The 19741-nt window shown below is 61.0% G+C and overlaps 2 protein-coding genes and 1 long non-coding RNA gene across 5 annotated transcripts; 2 read left to right on the top strand and 1 right to left on the bottom strand.

Moving 5' to 3' along the window:
- The first annotated feature begins 446 nt into the window (after window positions 1-446).
- On the top strand, window positions 447-9436 carry LOC310880256 (semaphorin-3B-like). Of its 3 annotated transcripts, none has more exons than XM_083795786.1 (18): window positions 447-911; window positions 4666-4808; window positions 5547-5704; window positions 5819-5881; window positions 5963-6082; window positions 6157-6250; window positions 6338-6457; window positions 6676-6821; window positions 6906-7020; window positions 7120-7189; window positions 7262-7406; window positions 7504-7723; window positions 7807-7898; window positions 8009-8050; window positions 8148-8305; window positions 8393-8448; window positions 8519-8658; window positions 8733-9436. In XM_083795786.1, exons 1-18 carry the CDS (start codon window positions 496-498, stop codon window positions 9120-9122), a joined length of 2688 nt encoding a protein of 895 aa, XP_083651912.1. In that variant the 5' UTR covers window positions 447-495; the 3' UTR covers window positions 9123-9436. The 3 variants fall into 3 exon arrangements, with proteins under 3 accessions (XP_083651912.1, XP_083651913.1, XP_083651914.1); XM_083795787.1 differs by lacking the exon at window positions 447-911 and adding an exon at window positions 3791-3932; XM_083795788.1 differs by lacking the exon at window positions 447-911 and adding an exon at window positions 4100-4200.
- Window positions 9437-9745: 309 nt separating this feature from the next.
- Window positions 9746-11846, bottom strand: OASL (2'-5'-oligoadenylate synthetase like). The gene is made up of 6 exons (XM_083795789.1): window positions 11622-11846; window positions 11254-11527; window positions 11003-11178; window positions 10666-10907; window positions 10429-10564; window positions 9746-10353 (listed from the first exon to the last, which is right to left on the bottom strand). The coding sequence occupies exons 1-6, from the start codon at window positions 11802-11804 to the stop codon at window positions 9838-9840; spliced, it is 1527 nt and encodes a 508-aa protein (XP_083651915.1). The 5' UTR covers window positions 11805-11846; the 3' UTR covers window positions 9746-9837.
- Window positions 11847-12562: 716 nt separating this feature from the next.
- On the top strand, window positions 12563-19445 carry LOC310880252. The gene is made up of 2 exons (XR_014571571.1): window positions 12563-13322; window positions 16781-19445. It is a non-coding gene; the product is annotated as an uncharacterized lncRNA (long non-coding RNA).
- The last annotated feature ends 296 nt before the right edge of the window (window positions 19446-19741 follow it).

Here is a 19741-nt window from a genome sequence, read left to right as displayed (position 1 = left end):
AGGGGCCGCGCCCCCCGCCCCCCGCCCCCGCCGCCTCCCGGTGGGGCCCGGGTGCCCCCTGGTGGCCGCCGCGGGGCCGGGGCCGGGGCCGGGCTCCCCGCAGCCGGGGGCTCCCCCCGGGCCCGCCCGTGGCTCTCTCGCCCCGGCCCCGCCCCGGCGCTGCGCAGCGGGGAAGGGTCGCCCCCGTGTGCCGGAGGGGGCCCCGCGTGGCAGCGGGGCACGGGGCTGGCCGGGGGCCAGCAGGGCTGCGGGGCCCGGCGCCGTTCGTCCCGGCGAAGCCTCTCCCGGCCCGCGCCTCCGGCCTGCCCGGGTCCCCCCGGACCGCAGCAGCAGCCTCCGGGGCCTCCGCCGCTCCTCCCAGCCCCGCCGCCCTCCGCGGCCCCGCTGCGAGCAGCGCTCTGCTCCGCGGCCTGCGTGGCAGTGACGGGGCGAGGCGGCGCTGGACGCGGCACTGCCGCCGCCGCTGCCCGTCTCCCTCCCCCGTGGGTGCCTGGGATGGCTCTCGTGTCCACCCGTGGGGTGGCCCACGGCCTTCGCCCTACAGATGCTCCGTGGCCACCCAAGCGGTCCCGCGCCCTCAGCCGGGGGTGCCAGGGGCCTGGGGTCACCGAGATGCTCGGGGGCTGCCGGGACACAGGCCGTGACATTTCCCGGCCGCTGCGGTCAAGGGACCGGGGCCAGCCTGGCCGCCAGGACCGGGTGCTCCCGTGCCCCCCGGGGTCCCGATGGACGTCTCCGGGTGGGGAGGACACAGCGCCCTTTGTTGCTGCCGGTCCCGACGGCAGGGACCAGGCTCCGCGTCCCTCCCTCCACCCCCGCCCTCGGGACTGGCACCCGTCAGCGATTTGGGGTTTAAAGAGCGGGCGGCAGCCACTGCCCCAGCCCAAAGCATCCCGGGCGAGGAGGCGGAGGTGAGACAACGGCTGTGGGGCTGCGCCGGGGGCCAGGGAGGCTGGGGGGCAGGCTCTGCAAGCACTGCAGTTTCGGGGGGCTTCAGAGCACCCCTGGGTGCTGGCTTGGGGACAGAGGCTCAGCCCCACACCGGGGCAAGCCCAAGCAGCAGTGGGGCACCGGGCCGGGACAAGGCCCCGTTGTGCCGCTGCGGCCACCACAGTGCCCATCAATGGCTGCTTTATGCGCGGTGGCCGCCCGGCCCAGCCGTCCCCGCCGCAGTGGCGCTGTGCGAGGCCACGGGGAGCCACCAGGTCCCGCAGGGACAGGGTGGCCGCGGCTGGGCTTGGGGTGGGGGACGAGCGAGCAGGTAGTGAGGGGCTGACATTAGCGTGGGGCTGCGGGAGTGGGCAAAGGGCCTGTGCGTTTCCCCGGCTGTGTGGGGGCTCGGTGGGTCGGGACCCAAACTTCTTTCCTCTGTGCCTTGAGGGGGGAGGGGACACTGGCACCACCCGCCCCAGGGCTCACCGTAGCCCCCACAGAGGGACAGCTCGGTGGTGATGCCCCAAAGCCCCGTGGGCCCTGCTCGGCCCAGCACAGAGGGGGCTGTTATGGGGGGATTAGCTGGCGCGGCCGGGGCTGCCACCTAATCCCGGCAGGAATGCGCGGGGGCCTTGCTTGTTCCATTGGCTCTGGGGTGAGGGACAGCGCCGGGGGCTCCATCCCAACCCTGGCACAGCCCCCCACGCGCTGCGGGGGCAGATGGCCACGTCTGCATCCCGGTGCCAGGTAAAGCTCACACCAAGGTGCCCGGTGCCAGCCAGGGCATGGGAGCCGGCTTTGGGATGGTGGGGGAAGGGGGTGGAGAGATGGCAGCTGGGGGTGCCACCTGCCCTTGCTGTGTGCCAGATGAGCTCCAAACCCACCGCTGTTGTGCCATCACAAGGCATTAGGGGGTTTGGGGTGCCCAGCGCTGGGGTGCAGGTGGGTGACAGGAGGCCTCTCCTGCCTCCGTGTGCTCCCCCTGGCCAAGAAGCGGTGCCACAGGGACAGCAGCACGGCCACCTGGCTGCCCCACTGCACAAAGCCCATCTTTTGCTCCTGTCCCCACCATGGCCTCCCCATGCCATGGCTGAGGACCTGGGGCGGGGGGCTCTGGATGGGTGTCCCCACGGGCAGGGGGGGACTACAGCTGGGGCTGGCATGTCCCCACGCTGACGGCAAGGCCGACGGTGGCCGTCCGGGGAGGCCCCCCTGCGCTGCACAGACAAAGCCCATTGCTGGGGTCTGGCTGGGAACAGGAGACAAAACGCGGGCTGAAAAGCAGCGTGGTGGAAAATTGATGAGTTCCCTGCTTTGCTAGGGATGGGGAGGAGCGGGGGGGTGAGGCCGCACGGCTCCCTGGGACACGCCAGGCCGTGGGGACGGTCTCCCTGGCCCACAGCACCGGCCCTGGGGAAGCCTCAGCTCTGGCACAGCCCCACAGACAAAATCTGTGCGATCCTGGCCGTCTCTCAGGGCACGCATGGGGCTGGCTCCCAGCTTTGCCCCCTGGCAGAGCCAGCACCCTGTCCCCAGGGGTCCTCACAGCATCACCAGGCGCCCTTCCAGGGTCACTTGGGACACGGGACCGTGCTCATCCTGGAACTGGAGGAGGCCTGTCCCGTGTCCTCCTGGGCTGTCTGGGAGTCCCGCTCCTTGTCACCCCGCCACAGGGAGCTGCTGTGGAGCAGGGGGGGCTGGTGGCAACGTGGCGCACCCCCCCCCCCCCCCGCAACTGCCCGGCCCTGGCAGCTCCGGCGCTGTTTTTCCGGGATGGAGCCACGGCCCTTGTGACGCCTGATGGCTTCTGCAGGCGGAGCCGCTGCTGGCAGGGCCCTGCAGCGCTCCGGGGCTCAGGCCGTGCTGGCACTGGCCGCCCTCGGGCCACCTCGCCACGTCCCCGCCGGGCCTCATGGTGCTGGGAGCCATCCCGGCCCCCGGGGAGGGGTGACATCCCCCCCGCCATTGCTCCCTGTGTCCCGTCCCACTCCCGGCTGGGAGCAGGGACGGTGGGGGGCACTGGGCCCCGCGTCCCCGCTGCCATGGCCAGCCCTAGGACACCGTGCGGCAGGCAGGAGGTGATGGCAGGGCCAGCAGGCACAGGCCCCCCCACGGCGCTTTCCCTTGGCTGGAGCCACCCTCTGCCCAGCCCGAAGTCCCGCGGCGCCTCACGGCCCGGGCAAAGTCTTGCGGACAAGCAAAGCCCTCTGCACCCGTCCAGGCCGGGGGGACGAGGCAGGGGGTGGCCCCCAAGGGCAGCCCAGTCCCCATGTCCCTCCCCGGCCCCCCTTGCCGGCCGAGGCGCGCGTGGACCCGCTGCCGGCACCTCTCAGCACTTGCTATTCTTGGCAGCGCTGGCTGGAAAATGGGAGGCAGCGGAGGAATTTTGTTTGCTGCAGCCTGGGCCCGGGCCAGACATCTGGGCTGCAGCTGAGCGGGGCCCCCCCCCGGGTCCCGGCCCCCCCCCAAGCCCTCACGCCCGCAGCTGCCCCCGTGGGTGCGCTGAGCGTGGCGGTGCTCAGCTCTCACCTGGGGGCGGGGGCGCCGCGGGGTGGGGGCACCGCAGGTGACACCGCGGGCCACACGGGCGGGTGCCACCGGCCACGGCGCGGCGTGTGGCTACGTGCGTGCCAGCGGCGCTGGCGTGGCGTGTGCGTGTGCGTGTGCGACGGGCGTGCCGGGGAGCACCGGGGCCCTGCTGCTGCGGGCAGAGGCGTGTGCCGGGGGGTGCCCGGGGGGGGGTGCACGGCGTGCGCCTCTGCGAGCGTGCACGCGCAGGTGCGTGTGCAGGTGCTTGCAGGTGCCCGCGTGTTTGCGCGTGTCTGCACGTGTTAGCACGTGCGTGCCCCCCCCCACCCCCGCCCCCCTTCCGCCCTCCGGGCCGGGCCGGGCCGTTCCGGGCCGCCCCCCGCCCCGCCCCGCCCCGCCGGGGCCGCCCCGCCGCCCTCCGGGTCGGGGCGGGGCCGTGCGGGACCGGGCCGAGCCGCGCCGAGCCCCAGGTGGGTGCCGCCGCCCGGGCGGGACGGGACCGGACCGGGAGTGGGGGGGGGGGCGGGGGGTCAAGGGCCGCGCCGCCGACTCGCGCAGCCTCCGCCGGGACGGCGGCAGCGGGGCCGAGCCGGGCCGGGCCGGGCCCGGAGGGAGCAGCCCCGGTGGGGCCCCGCGGGCCGGTGCCGGTGCCGGGCCGTGCCACCTGCTCGGCCCCGCAGCCAGGCGGAGCCCCCCCCCGGGAAGGGCAGAGGCGGCCGCAGCGGTGGGGAAACTGAGGTACGGGAGGGGGACGCGGTTGTCGCCGCCTTGGTGCTCGCCCCGTCCCCGCGGGGCAGCGCGGAGCCCTCCCGGGGCGGCTCTGTGCTGCCGGGGCGGCTGCCTCAGTTTCCCCAGGGTCAGGGCAGGGCGAGGGCTCGCGGAGCCCGTTACGTTTGGGGTCGGACTCGGCGGGGCTTCCAAATGCGGGGAGCGACGGGCAGCCGGCCAGCACCCCCCCCACCTGCGCACCCCAACCGGCACCCGGCAAGGGGGTCCCCTCAGCCAGCCCCCCGCGCTGTGCAGGGCTCGCCGTATGGCGATGCCCAGGGCACCCTCGCCCTCGCCGTGTCCCCGCGCTGGCCAAACCAGAGGGGTCCGGCCGGGGGCACCGCTGCCAGCCATGCATGGGGCGGGGGGGAGCCCCCCGGGGGCCAACGGGGAGGGGGCTGTAACCCGAGCTGACGTCCCCTCCTCTGCCTCCAGCCGAGGGGCTGCGAGCCAGGCACCAGCCATGAGCAGCCCGCTGCTCCTGCTGCTGCTCCTGCTGCTGCTCCTGCTGCGCGGCCCGGCCGCCGGGCGCCCCCCGCCCGCCACCGCTACCCCCCGCCTCAGGCTGGCCTTCCCGGGTGAGTGCGGGCAACCGGCGGGGTGGGCCGGGCGACGGGACGCACCGCAGCCACCGAGCAGGGACGGTGCAGGTGCAACGGGGGAGCGTGGGGACGCTGGGCCCACCGGGGGACCCTGTGTCGCGGCCCCCTGGCTCCCGGCACCGGGGTGCCGGGTCGGGGCGTCACCCCGGTGCCCCCAGCCGTGGGTACGGGGTCCCAGTGAGCGGCCATCACAAAGAGCCGTTTGTTCCTGCCGCGAGGGATTAGCTCCGCGGGGCAGAGAAAAGGCCCTTTCTCCCCGCCGCCCGCTGTGCCGAGATGGATGGTGGGCCGCTGCGGGGGCGGCGGAGCTGGGAAAGCCGGTGGGACGGGTCTGGGGGATGGGACCGGGCGGCGGGGGGCCGCAGCCCCTGCCCAGGCACCTCGGAGACGCGGCCGCACCGTGGGGCTGGGGCTGGGCTCTCGGCCCTGCCCTGGGCTTGCCTGCACCTGGGTTGGGTGTTGGGGCGCCCGGGGGGTTGGGGCACCCCACTGCCTCCAGGCGCGTTGGCTGCGGCAGCTCACGGGACCCAGCACTGAGCTCCGCCGCAGCCCCCGTGCTCTGGCAGAGGGGCTGATGTGGGGGCAGCTGCGGGTCCCCCAGGACCCCCACGTCCTCTGTGGGACGGGATGGGAGCACGCCTGGGGGGCCCCTGGGTGCCCTCCAGCGCAGGGGCTGCAGCGGGCAGGGCTGAGCAGGGTGGCCTGGCTCCGCAGAGCTGCGGGCCCGCCACGGGCTGCGCCTCTTCCAGCTGGAGCGCTCGTGCTGCTACGAGGCCCTGCTGCTGGACGAGGAGCGCGGCCGCCTCTTCGTGGGCGCCAAGAACCACCTGGTGTCGCTGAGCCTGGACAACATCAGCCAGCGGGACAGGAAGGTAACGGGGCCGGGAGGGTGGAGCAGGGTGGAGGCGGCCTCCTGTGATGTGCCACGGGTTTGGTGGCCCTCGTCTGGGTCCTGGGAGCTGCTACCATTCCCCTCCCACCTGCAGATCTACTGGCCTGCACCGGTGGAGTGGAGGGAAGAGTGCAACTGGGCTGGCAAGGACATCACCGTGAGTGCAGGATGGGGCGGGCAGGGTGCTGGTTGAGGTGCCGGTGAAGCGGGGGCCTCAGAGCCGCCCCTGTCCCCCCAGGCTGAGTGCATGAACTTCGTGAAGATCCTGCACGCCTACAACCGGACCCACCTGTATGCCTGTGGCACCGGCGCCTTCCACCCCACCTGTGCCTTCGTGGAGGTCGGCCAGCACACGGAGGTGAGCTGCAGTGCGGCACGGCATGGCATGGCACGGCATGGCCCCGGCTGCCGGCGCTGACCCCATTCCCCCAGGACCATGTCTTCAAGCTGGACCCACGGCACGCTGAGGACGGCAAGGGAAAGAGCCCCTATGACCCCCGGCACACGGCCGCCTCTGTTCTCGTGGGTAGGAGGGGAGCGAGGGAGGAGCTGGGGCTGTTGCAGCGGTCGGCGGGAGCGGGCTCCCAGTGACACTGCCCTTGGTGCCTGCCAGGTGAGGAGCTCTACTCCGGGGTGGCCACCGATTTGATGGGGCGCGACTTTACCATCTTCCGCAGCCTGGGTCCGCGCCCGTCCGTCCGTACTGAGCAGCACGACTCCCGCTGGCTCAACGGTCAGTACAGGGCACAGGGGGCGGGAGGGCTTGGGCACCCCGCTGCAGCATTGCTGCGGGATGCAGCCGTCCGGGCGACAAGCTCACCGGGCTCCGCTGCACCCGTCCTTTCCTACTGTGGGGCCTGACGGGGTGGGAGCGCTGCCCACAGCGCTCCGGGGGTCCCTGTGCCTACCAGGTGCCTGCAGGCTCTGGATGTGGCACCTCTCTGCCCCCAGAGCCCAAGTTCGTGGACGTTTTTTGGGTGCCTGAGAGCGAGAACCCTGACGACGACAAAATCTACTTCTTCTTCCGCGAGACGGCGGTGGAGCGGCAGCAGGGGCTGGGCAAGACCAGCTTCACCCGCATCGGCCAGATCTGCAGGGTGGGTGCAGGCAGCCGCGGCGGGGCAGTGGTGCCCGGGGTGCGGGCGCCGCCGCTCACCCACCGGCTGCCCCTCGCCCGGCAGAACGACGTGGGCGGGCAGAGGAGCCTGGTGAACAAGTGGACGACGTTCCTGAAGGCCCGGCTGGTCTGTGCCGTGCCGGGCGCCGACGGTGCTGACACATACTTCGACGAGCTCCGTGAGTACTCGCCAGGGTGGCCAGCAGGTAGGCCCCGTTGCGCCCTGCAGGGCCAGGGTGGCCACGCTGACGCTGTCCCTTCCTCCTGCCTGCCCACAGGTGACGTCTTCCTGCTGCAGACAAGGGACAAGCGCAACCCTTTGGTCTATGCGGTCTTCTCCACCTCCAGGTAAAGCTGATCTCCCCCCCCCATGTGTCCCAGGCGTGCTCACCCCTCACATCGCCCTGTCTCTCTCGCCAGCTCCGTCTTCCAGGGCTCGGCTGTCTGTGTCTACACCATGGCTGACATCCGCCGGGCTTTCCTGGGGCCCTTTGCGCACAAGGAGGGCCCCAACTACCAGTGGGTGCCGTACCAGGCTCGTGTGCCGTACCCCCGCCCAGGCATGGTACGTGGCAGGGCGGGTGGCACCCAGTCTGCCCCGGGGGGGGGGGGCGCTGGATGTGGGGAGTGGGACCCCGCTCACCCAGCGCTGCCTCCTGCAGTGCCCCAGCAAAACCTTCGGCACCTTCAGCTCCACCAAGGACTTCCCAGATGAGGTGATCCAGTTTGCCCGGCACCACCCGCTCATGTACAACCCGGTGCTGCCCCACGGCCAGCGGCCCCTCTTCCTGCAAGCCGGCGTGCCCTACACCTTCACCCGCATTGCCGTTGACCGCGTCTCTGCCGCCGATGGCCACTACGACGTCCTCTTCATTGGCACAGGCACGTGCTGCCCTGGGCCAAGGGGTGAGAGCTGCGGCTGCGGGGCCATGCCTGGGACCTCCGCCTCACCACCCTCCCCACAGATGTCGGCACCGTGCTGAAGGTGGTCTCAGTGCCCCAGGAGAGGTGGCACGGCATGGAGGAGCTGCTGCTGGAGGAGCTGCAGGTCTTCCAGGTGAGGGGCAGCCGCCTGCCCTCCCCCATCGCTGGGGGTGCCTGCTCGGGGCTCCCCACCCCCAGTGAGCCCCCAGCTCTCCACAACACCCACCCTTGCTCTCCTGGCAGGATGCGTCCCCCATCATCAGCCTGCAACTCTCCTCCAAGCGGGTAAGGGGAGCAGGCAAGGGGGCTGAGACGCTGCCAGCCCCGTGGGGAGGGTCCCTGTGTCCCCCAGTGGGGGTGCTGAGCCCCCCTCTCCCTGCAGCAACAGCTCTATGCCGGCTCGACCACGGCAGTGGCCCAGCTGCCTCTGCACCGCTGCGGTGCCTACGGCAAAGCCTGCGCCGAGTGCTGCCTGGCCAGGGACCCGTACTGTGCCTGGGACGGCACCGCCTGCACCCGCTACGTGCCCAGCACCAAAAGGTAGGCACCGCCAGGGGCACCTGCCCAAAACCAGGGCAAGGCACAGGCCCTGCCGCCGCAGGTCCCCATTTCCCTCTGTTCCCGCAGGCGTTCCCGCCGGCAGGACGTCCGCAATGGGGACCCCAACCTGCTCTGCTCTGAAGGTGAGGGGGGGACCGGTGGGGCACGGCGGCCCTGCCGGGCTGGGGGTTGACATGAGGCCTCGTCCCGCAGAGCCACGGCGGGGCCGCGTGCCCCAGAGGCAGCTCTACGCAGTGGAGGGTAGCAGCACCTTCCTGGAGTGCGTGCCCAGGTCCCTGCAAGCCCGCGTGCTCTGGACCTACCAGCACAGCCCCGATGCTCCCCAGCGAGAGGTAGGTGCTGGGGTTTGGGGGGTCTCCCTACGTCCCCCCCCCCCCCATGCCTTGACCTCCTGCTGGTGCCGCAGGTGCAGCCGGACGAGCGGGTGGTTTGGACGGAGCGGGGGCTGCTCCTGCGCAGCGTCCAGCGCTCCGACGCTGGCCTCTACCTGTGCCGCGCCACCGAGCACGGCTTTACCCAGCCCCTGCTGCGCCTAGCGCTGGAGGTGATCGCCGCCAGCCGGGCGGCAGGGCCGCTGTCCCCGGGCGCCCCCGCGCCCTCCCGCACGCTCTGGTACCGGGACTTCCTCCAGCTGCTGGAGCGGCCGGAGGCGGCCTGCGAGGGGCCGAGGGGCGGCTCGCGGTCCCCCCGCACCCAGGCCGGGCCCCCCGCGCGGCCCGGAGAGGAGCCGCGGGCCGCCCGCCGCCGCCGCACCTGGGGAGGGCCACGGGGCCCCCGCAGCGCTTCCCCCTGGTGACACCGGGCCCGGGCACCGGGCGCTGCCTAGGAGCGGGGACCGGGCCTGGCTCTGCCGCTGCCGCGTGGTGAGAGGGGCCCGCAGTGGCCGTGGGGGGGCTCCCAGCCGGGCGCGGGCCCCGCTCTATTTATTAACAGCTGGTAGCAGCGGACGCGCACCTGGCCGAGGCGGCCCCAGTATGGGAAGGGGGCCGTGGGGGCAGCCGCACTGCAGGGTCGGAGGGGGGGGCCCGGGCGATGCAGGCAGGGGGCAGGTGGGAGTCCCCCCCCTCTTGTACTAATTGAGCTCAATAAAGCAGAGGAGTCAGCACAGGGGCCCCGTGAGCGTGCCCCCTGTGTGTGTGTCGTGTCCTCATCCCCCCAGGCGCTCCTGGGATCTAGCAGCCCCAGGCACCTATGGCACCAGGGCTCTTCCCCCCACCCTATTTTCACTTCCACAGAATTAAAACCAAAGTGCGGCAGTTTCCACCCCCCCCCCCCGCCCCCGCCCCAGGGAGATGAACTCGTGCCCAACACCTGTCCCCTCCCTTGCAGTGACACTGACACCAGCCCTGACTCTGGGCACCACTGTCACCCCCCCGCTCCTTGTCCCGTCCCCCCTTTCCAAAGCACCGGCAGCACAAGGGTCTTTCAAAGGTTTTATTTCCAGGGAGAAATAAAAGGGGATGGGATGGGATAGGGGGGGTCCAGCAAAGTGGGCTGGTGCCTGGGGGTGCTTAGGAGGGCTGGCAGCAAGGGTGTTGGGGCCCTACTCCCCCCCGTAGCTGCAGAAGCAGGAAGATAGTGCTCTTGGGCTGGACGTTATAGTGCTCCAGCGTATGGTGGTTCTCCAGGTTCTTGGAGTCGTAGGTCAGGCGCTGCTGCTGCACGGGGATACCCTGGCGGGTGTTGATCTTTGTCTTCAGTTGCAAGACGGTGTCTGTGGGCTGCACAGTGTACGTCATCGTCTGGTTCTTGATGTCCTTCACAAAGATGTCCATCTGCCGGGGCTGGGTTTGCAGCAGCACCAGCGTGGTGTCATAGTAGATGCCGTAGGAGGCCAGGCTGTTGTTGTCCTGCAGGATCAGGGGGGTCCCGGCCGGCTGCTGGGACAGGCGCTGCTGGTAGCGGGAGATTCTCCATTCCCGCTCGATCATTTCCTTCATCTGCCAGATGGTGGTGCTGGGGCTGACGGTGGTGTGCAGCCTGGCGCCCTGCAGCCCCTTCACCTCCACCGTCATGGGCTTGGCCGGCTGCAGGAGAGACTGCGGGTGAGCGGCAGCAGCAGGGCTGGGGGCCGCGGGGCCGGTGGGTGTGGGCAGCCCTACCTGCACGTTCCAGGGGTTGACGCCGGTGAGGCAGGGCAGGGAAGCGCAACACCGGGCGGCTTCCTCGGCCACCAGGTCCCACTTCCTGTCCTGGCCCAGGATGCCGGTGGGGTCGGCGGGATCCAGGATGATGGGGCTGTGAATGCAGACGGGGCATCGCTGTCAGGCTGGCGCGGGGAGCCCGGCACAGAACTGGGGCTGGGAGCAGCGTGACAGGCCAGGGGTGTGGGTCCTTACCGGGGCTTCCGCAGCAGCTGCTTCAGGTGGGTGCCAATCTGCTCATGCTGCAGCGAGTAGTACTTCTCCCAGTAGACGCAGATGTCCCGGTACCGGCAGAGCAGCTTCAGCACTGTGCAGAAGCCCTCTGCCAGGCTGAAGGCTTCCTTGCTGCCTGTGCCCTGCTCCCACGCATAGATGGTCAGCAGCTCCAGGGCGTATTTGGGGGGCAGGTCTGCACGGGGGTACTGTGGCTTCAGCATCTGGGGGGAGACAGAGGTGGGGAGCCAGCAGGTAGGGGGGTCCCTGGCAGGGGGTGGGGGCTGTGTGGGCACGGTGGGGCTGGGCAGTCCCTCACCTGCTTGTACCAGTGCTTGACCAGGCGCAGCAGGTCCTTCAGCTTGGCGGGGCAGCGCTTCACAAACTTCTTCTGCAGCTCAGTGAAGCAGGTGGAGAATTCCCCGGGGCTGCTGTGCGCCTTCAGCAGTTCGACATAGACCTGTGGGTCCGGCGGGCCATCCTCTGTCACCTGCCCTGTGGGGAGAAAGGGACCTTGACCCCTGTCCCGCACCATGCCCCCTGCCTGCCCCATCCCATCCCAGTCCCTACCCAGGGCATCGTAGGTGGGCAGGATGTCGACGTCAATGGACTCGGTGTTGGAGAAGAGCGTGAGGCTGAGGGAGCGGCCCTTGTAGTGGGGCGGGCTGATGCTGACAGAGAACGACAGGCTCTGCATGCACTCAAGGAGCCGCTTCTCGATGAGGAGACGGATCTTGGGGTGCTCCTGCCGCTGGTCCAGGTAGCTGGAGAAGCAGCTGAGGAAGAGCACCACGTCGGCGTCCGAGTTGTTGCGCAGGGCCGTGCCCTTGCCCGCCGAGCCGCCCTGCGGGAGGGGAGGACAGCGGCCGCTCAGCCCCCGGCCCCAGCCCCGGCACGGGCAGGATGGGGTCCCGGGGCGGGGGGGGGGCAGCTCGCACCTTGACCGTCTTGAAGACGCGGATTTTGTCCTCGAAGCTTCCATCCTCGAAGCACTGCTCCTTGAGGAAGTCGCAGATCTGCCGCACCGTATTCTTCACCGCCAGCGTGAAGGCCGTGCTGGGCTGCAGGGTGCTGGCCACCCAGCCGTCCAGCTGCTTGGCGGGCACGTCCCGCAGCTCCATCGCGGCTCCCGCAGCTCAGCGCCGCTGCCCGCTCGCCGCGGCTTTAAACCCTCCCGCCCGGCCCCCCCCCTCCCCCGGGTCGTCCCCCCCCGCCCCCGGCGGCACCGCCCCCGGTTAAGGTGGCTCTGATTCCCTCCCCCCCCCCCCCCCCCCCCCCCCGTTCTCCCCCTGCTGAGCGTCCCCCGGGGGGGCGGCGGGGCCGGGGGGCGCTGAGCGGGGCCGGTGGCGCCGGGGCCGGGCGGCCCGGGCGGAGCGGGTGGCACCGGGGGTGCCGGAGCCCCCCTCCCCCGGCCCCGCGCTGCCTTAACCGCAGCCGCCGCCGGTTTCGGTCTCGGCTCCGTTCCGCTTTCGGTTTCCGTCTCTGACGGCGGCAGCGGCGCGGCTGGAAACGAAACTGCGGGGGGACCCCGCCCCCGGTGCGGGGAAAAACGGGGAGGGGGAAACCGAAACTGGGGACGGGGTCAGGGACAGGGACAGGGCTGGGCGGGGATGGGACAGCGGGGGAAGCAGGGCTGGGATGGGGACAGGCACACGGATGGGACGTGGAGGGAGATGAGGATGGGATGAGAATAGGGCTGGAGCTGGGACAAGTATGGGCACAGATGGGACAGGGATGGGGACAGGAATAGGATGGAGCTGGGGCAGGGACGGAGACTGAAATAGGGCAGGGATGGGACACCGAAGGAGATGGAGATGGGATGAGGATAGGGTCAGATCTGGGGCAGAGGATCATAGGATCACAGAATCATTAAATTTGGAAAACACCTCTGTAAGGAATAGTCCAGCAATTCGTGCCACTAAGGGGTGTGAAGGGTTAACATTGAGGCCTGGGTTTAGGCGAGAAAAGAACAAAGGGATTTCTTCGGAGAAAAACTGCTGACTTTGCACGGATGTGCAGTAACTTCTGATAGCCGGCCAAGAGACCACTAGATAAGGAGGAAGAATAAGAGCCTTCCTGTCTCCCTGTCTCCCTGGACCACTAGATAAGGAGGAAAATATGAGCCTCCCTGTCTCCCTGTTCGAGCGGCCCCTGAGAAAGTAACAGAGACTGATAAGCAGGCGACATCGGATTCGGGAAACCAATTATAATAACCTTGCCTCTTTTAGAAGTAGTAATAAATATGTATTAGCCTAGGAGTATAAAAAAGTAGATGCCTTACGTAACGGGTGTGCGTCCCGGTGGAGCAGAGACTCCCGGCGCACCCAGCGCTGTTTGCTTGCCTCTATTCGTTTAATAAATTGTAAACTCTGATTGTAATCCTATTTGGGACTCAGTCATTTATAACAATTGGGGGCTCGTCCGGGATGGTCTTGGTTCCTGAATTCTGACTTGATCTAGGAGGGGCGCCCCCACCATTTGGTGGCTCCTGTTCGAGTCAGGTCGGGGCTAACACCATCCTGAACCTGAATAAGGGCAAGCAAAGATTTAGATTTTTTTATGAGCTCCCTTTGCCGGCTGCAGCACTATATTTTGCCCGTAATTCTGCGCGCGAAGATCCGAACGAAGACGACGGAGTCGTAAGTATTTAATGTGTATACCGTTCGGTTGGGTGGGATTCGGTTGCCTGTGTGTGTGAGAGTGTGACTGAGACGGAACGTAGTTCCGAAGCGATTGTGGAGGTCTTCTAACCGCGGTTCCAATCTCCCGCGAGGGACTTGGCCGGTGAAGGACCGAAGCGATTCCTATAGGATTCGTGGGTGGGTGATAGGTCCTAAACCCCCTGCAAGACACTCTCACTAAGGCAACCAAGGGCTGTAGGAATTGCCACAGTAAAATTCCTAGATGGGTCAGATTAAATCGAAGACCCGGGACCAGAGAAAAGGGAGCAAATTACCAGACATACCACCAGAAAGTCCATTAGGGATAATGATTAGAAATTGGAACGATAGGGGCCCCAGAAAAGGAAAAAGCAAAGTAAAAATGATTCAGTATTGTATGATAGAATGGCCAAAGGAGCCTTTAAGACCACATGTCTTTTGGCCTATTTTCGGATCTTTTGAAGACTGGGTTTGCCAGGCTTTAAATCTACATGTTAACTCAAAGGAACCTTTTAGCCAGGAGGAAAGTGATTATGCAGGATTATGGATCAGGATCTCACGTCCTTTTCCAGCCTCAATATTTACACTAAAAGCAGACGAGAAGTTTGACGAAGAAGAGAACAAAAAAATAAAAAATAAAAAAAAAAGGAAAAAGAAAAAGATGATGAATGGGAGTCATTGGATAACCTACCACCTCTATATCCTAACAATCCACCCCCGGTGGTGCATCTTGTAATCCTGTTTTGTTCTTAAATGTTTTGACTGTGTCAAGGAGGAAGGTGGGAGCATTATCTAAGTAACAGTTTAGAAGTTTGGGTATATTCGCGGTGGTGTTCGGTCAGTTTCCCAAGTATCGGGGGAGGGGGGCTGACTGATTATCAAAGTGGTAGAACGGAGAGTCACTTCTTTGGTGGTTCGGGCCTGAGCCCTGGGAATTTGGTAAAAAGGGGGAGAGCGAATTTATTTAGGCCTCAATACCTTTTTAAACCCCCATCTTGACGGATACACAGGAGTGATTCCTTGTTTTGTGTAGGCTTACTAACAAAGTGCATGAGAAAAATTACCATTTGGCTTGAAATTCGGTCTTATTGAAATGTAAATTTTGTGAAAAAGGTGTTATTGTTTGTCTAGAAGACAGAAGGCTGAGTGCTTCAGGTGTTTTTCCGAAGTCCTGCGGATTTATGATTGGAATGGGGCTCATTAATAATCTGAAATAGTGAAGTTTGTATGTGGAAAGAAGAGTTTAATCCCAGAGAATTGGGACATTTGGGAAGAAGATTAGGAAAAGATAGTAAAAACCTGCAATAAAAAGGTTTGCGTGGAAATTGAAACAAGGGACAGTAAGTAATATAAATAAATAAAAGGGAATGGGAAATCAAGGAAAAGGGGAAAATCCAAAACAAAGACGTCCTAAAAAAAAAAAAAAAAAAAAAAAAAAAAAAAAAAAAAGCCTCCTTGGGTGCATATTGGCACATTGGAAGGATATTGTTAGAAATGGGGGCACAGAAAGCAAGAGGACTTTCACTAAGTATTGCAATCAATGGTGGCCACTATATAAACTAAATGGCCACTTTATGGATCAATCGACTATAACAGTGTCTTGCAATTAATGTTTTTGAGGAGAGAAGGAAAATAGGATGAAATGTTGTATAGTGATATGTTGTTTCAGCATGTTGCAGGGAAAAGGTTTGGAATTAAGTTGGCCCCTGACTGAGCATTTGGTGTTGGCATTAGAAAAGTACGGGCTGGAGAAAGATAAAGGAAGTGTTAAAAGGGTTGTTGAAGGTGTTAAAGGTTGTGTGGCATGTAGTATTTAACAGAGCTGTTTGAAGTTGAATGAGCAGGGGAAGAGGATGTAGGAATGTTAATAGTTCCGTCTCAACCCGAGGCTGAGATCTCTAAATCGCGGGTGTGAGCCCTCTGGGGCAGGGGGACCGTGATGGGTCCGAGAGAGTTGTCGTGGAAACAGAAAAGCAGCTAACTTTTGAAACAACCTGAGTTCCTGTGTGAGCTCAGATTGCCAATGGGACCGCTCAGGGAACTTTCAACGATTGCATTCCCCTGACCGACCCCCTCACTGAGACCCTAATCACCCCGGAAATTATGTAAATACTAAAATCTGGTTAAATTGGCTATTGGGAATTGAGAATCTGTTCCAACAAGGTCCAAAAGAAACCCCTATGGAATTTATGGAATTTTTGAATTTCTGAACCAACTTTGAAATGCAATGAAAAAAAAAAAAAAAATGGACCTGGCTTAAAAAAAAAAAAAAAAAAAAAAAAAAAAAAGAGAGAGAGGCAACTGGCTAACCTCTTTCCAGGGCAATCAGCCCCTGATATCAGAAAGAAATTGTCTTAGGCTGCAGGACAAACTTACAACAGTCAGGAATGATGGGGACCTGGGGCATCTACCCTAGCAGGTCCACTAGTTGAAATAAAGCTAGGAAACGAAGACAGGCTTGAATTTTTTGTTGGTTATGGGAGCTTCTTTCTCTGTGTTAATTAGGCTGTAAATGTAATAGGAGCAACATATTCAGTGTTAAATAGTTTAAAAGGACGATTAGGAACTAAGACAACTACAATAATTGGAGCCACAGGGAAAGAGGAAGAACGGTCATTCTTACGACCCCTTGATTTGCGTTTTGGGGGTGAGGAACTAACCCATAAATTTTAGTATGTACCAGAATGCCCGATGCCACTCTTGGGACGGGATCTATTAGCCAAATTAGATGCAACAATAACCTTTGAGGATGGAGAATTAATAATGAAGGTACCTGAGTCCAAAGTAGGCCAAATCCTAATGATCAAAGATAAACCCTTTGTTAATATTCCAAGAGAAGTAGAAAATGCAGTTATAGCAACAGTACGGGAAACAGATGTACCAGGGAAGTCGAAACTGGCACAACTGGTAAAGGTGGAATTAAAGGAAGGAGCCAAACCTGTTTGAATCAAACAATATCCACTTAAGATAGAAGCTAGGCACGGGAATAGTGAAAATTATTGACAAATTTCTCAAATATCAGATTCTGGAAGAATGTAAATCGGAATACAATACTCCAATTTTTCCAGTAAAGAAGCCGAATGGCGAGTATAGATCTGTACAAGATCTTAGAGCAGTAAATGAAATAACAAAGGATATTCACCCGGTAGTAGCTAATCCTTACACATTGTTAACATCTGTGAAAGAGAAATATAAATGGTTTACCGTGATAGATTTAAAGGATGCCTTCTTTTGCATACCTTTTGATAAAGATAGTAGAAAATTATTTGCCTTCAAATGGGAAAACGTATTGAAGTTTTTGGACCACATATGGTAACAACCGTTTTGGAACAAAGGGGGGGGGCACTGGTTATCACCCAGCCGGATGATGAAATATCAGGCAATCCTAACTGAACAAGATGACATAACCTTGAAAACGACTAACCTGTTATATCCAGCAGTATTTCTAGGAACCGTTCCAGAAGAAGGACCGTTGGAACACAATTGTGTGGAAATAATCGAACATACGCCAGCCACAAAGATTTGAAGGATGTACCCCTTGAAAGGTATTCAGTGGGAATACCACACTCCGTGGCACCCACAAAGCTCAGGGAAAGTAGAAAGGATGAATCAAACAATAAAACAACAATTGGCTAAGTTAATGATCGAGACACAGCTGCCCTGGACGAAATGCTTACCATTGGCACTTTTAAACATAAGAACTAAACCACACAGTGAGACTGGATTATCATCATATGAAATGTCATATGGTATGCCTTATTCTCAAGGGATGCCCCTAGGGAACAATGTAGTTGAGGATCATAGTATCCAGAAATACATAATTACCATTGGAAGGAGATTACAGGAGATAAGATAAATTGGGATGATGACTCAGACACCACCTTTAGGATTTGCTATTCATAAAATACAACCAGGAGACAAGGTCTTAATAAAAACCTGGAGAGAAGAATCATTGAACCCCCGATGGGAGGGACTGTACCTTGTTTTACTTACTACTGAAACAGCTGTGAGAACAGCAAGAAGGGGTTGGACCCACGCATCCAGAATAAAAGGACCAATAACTACCGAAGCCTGGAGGGTTGAGTCCACTCCTGGGGAACTGAAACTGAGACTAAAGAGGAACTGATATCCCAGCAATGAGGTTCTGCATGAATTAAGGGCACTGGATAAAGAGGACAAGGCTGAAGGGAGGAAAGGGAGAAGGCAAGACCGGGGTAGGACCCTCCACTGCGGCGTGTATGGTCTACCGAGGGAGGCAACCCCTATGGGTATTGACCGCCGAGTGAGAGTGCCTCGACCGGACTTCTCCTACACCAAGATCAGTTTGTCCTGAGAAAAATAACATGAGAACCTTTTAAACCCATAATAAAATTGTGATTAGTTTTTCCAGGAGCTGGATCACCCTGAAGGGCTGAATGGTAACACAAGCTCTGAAAGCGGGCCCAACCCCATGATTGAAGGCGCTTCCCACACTCTCAAGATTGGACGGCGAAAAAGGCTTATAATATGACAGGTCGCCAAAGAGAACTGAATTGTGACTGTAAGTGGAAACCCAACGTGGGAGCTTGGAAGCGTGCATATACGAGTACAAACGGGGCAGACATTGTAACAGGACCACTCGGTAACAAGGACACTCTGTATTATCACGCCCCAAAGGGTAAAGATGGATGGGATGGTCATTTTCCAAACGGGACGTGGGCCCTAAAGGGACATTATTGGGTGTGTGGCAAACATGCTTACAAGAGGCTACCTGGAAACTGGTCGGGAATATGCTATGGGGGGTACATAAGACCCTTGTTCTTTTTATTGTCACAAACACAAGGAAATCATTTAGGAATAAGATTATATGATGACCTGAACAGAGTAAAACGATCTATTGATACTTCCTTATCCGGGGATAGTGCCCAAAAATGGGGAAAGGATGAATGACCTCCTGAAAGAATCATACAGCATTATGGGCCAGCCACCTGGAACTCAAATGAGTTGATATCAGGAGCCCGAGAACCTATTTATAATTTGAACCGAATAATTAGGTTGCAAGCTATCCTCGAAGTTGTAACAAATCAAACAGCGACAGCCTTGGATCTTTTGGCTGACCAATCCACTCAAATGAGAAATGCTATATTCCAACATAGAATGGTCTTAGACTATTTACTAGCAGAAGAAGGGGGAGTATGTGGAAAACTGAACGATTCTAATCGTTGTCTACAGATTGATGATAATGGAAAAGTGGTCAAGCAGATAACAAAGGAAATTAGAAAGCTAGCCCACGTCCCAGTACAAACTTGGAAGGGTATGGATTGGGATTTCTTTTCATGGTTGCCTGGTGAACCATGGGTTAAAAGGATGCTATTTTTATTTTTATGTGGTGTAATGACATTATTGTTTATACCTTTTATGATACCTTGCTTTACGTTGTTGATACGGCGGATAATAAATAGCACCCAATTTGTGATGACTTTGGGAGAGAAAAGGTGATGTGTCGATAATGATGCTTAAGAAATGGACACCCCGAGAACTGACTGATGAAATCCAACTGCTACTAACAAAGGTTGAAGAAGAGACACGAATTGATGATATTAAAAAAAAAAAAAAAAAGGGAGGAATTGTAAGGAATAGTCCAGCAATTCGTGCCACTAAGGGGTGTGAAGGGTTAACATTGAGGCCTGGGTTTAGGCGAGAAAAGAACAAAGGGATTTCTTCGGAGAAAAACTGCTGACTTTGCACGGATGTGCAGTAACTTCTGATAGCCGGCCAAGAGACCACTAGATAAGGAGGAAGAATAAGAGCCTTCCTGTCTCCCTGTCTCCCTGGACCACTAGATAAGGAGGAAAATATGAGCCTCCCTGTCTCCCTGTTCGAGCGGCCCCTGAGAAAGTAACAGAGACTGATAAGCAGGCGACATCGGATTCGGGAAACCAATTATAATAACCTTGCCTCTTTTAGAAGTAGTAATAAATATGTATTAGCCTAGGAGTATAAAAAAGTAGATGCCTTACGTAACGGGTGTGCGTCCCGGTGGAGCAGAGACTCCCGGCGCACCCAGCGCTGTTTGCTTGCCTCTATTCGTTTAATAAATTGTAAACTCTGATTGTAATCCTATTTGGGACTCAGTCATTTATAACACCTCCGAGATCATCTGGTGCAACTGTCCGGGATCTGGGGACAGCTGGGGACAAGTGTGGGCACAGACGGGGCAGGGATGGGGACAGGAATAGGATGGAGATGGGGCAGGGATGGAGACCGATAATAGGGCAGGGGCGGGACATGGAGGGAGACGAGGGTGGGACGAGAATAGGGTCGGACCTGGGGACAGGGATGGGCACAGGTGGGACAGGGATGGGGACAGGAATAGGATGGAGCTGGGGCAGGGACGGGATGGAGAAGGGGACAGATAC

The sequence above is a fragment of the Anser anser genome, assembly GCF_964211835.1.
Source record: "Anser anser genome assembly, chromosome: 12".
NCBI classification, from domain to species: Eukaryota; Metazoa; Chordata; class Aves; order Anseriformes; family Anatidae; genus Anser; species Anser anser.
This window is presented reverse-complemented; position numbering and strand designations above follow the sequence as displayed.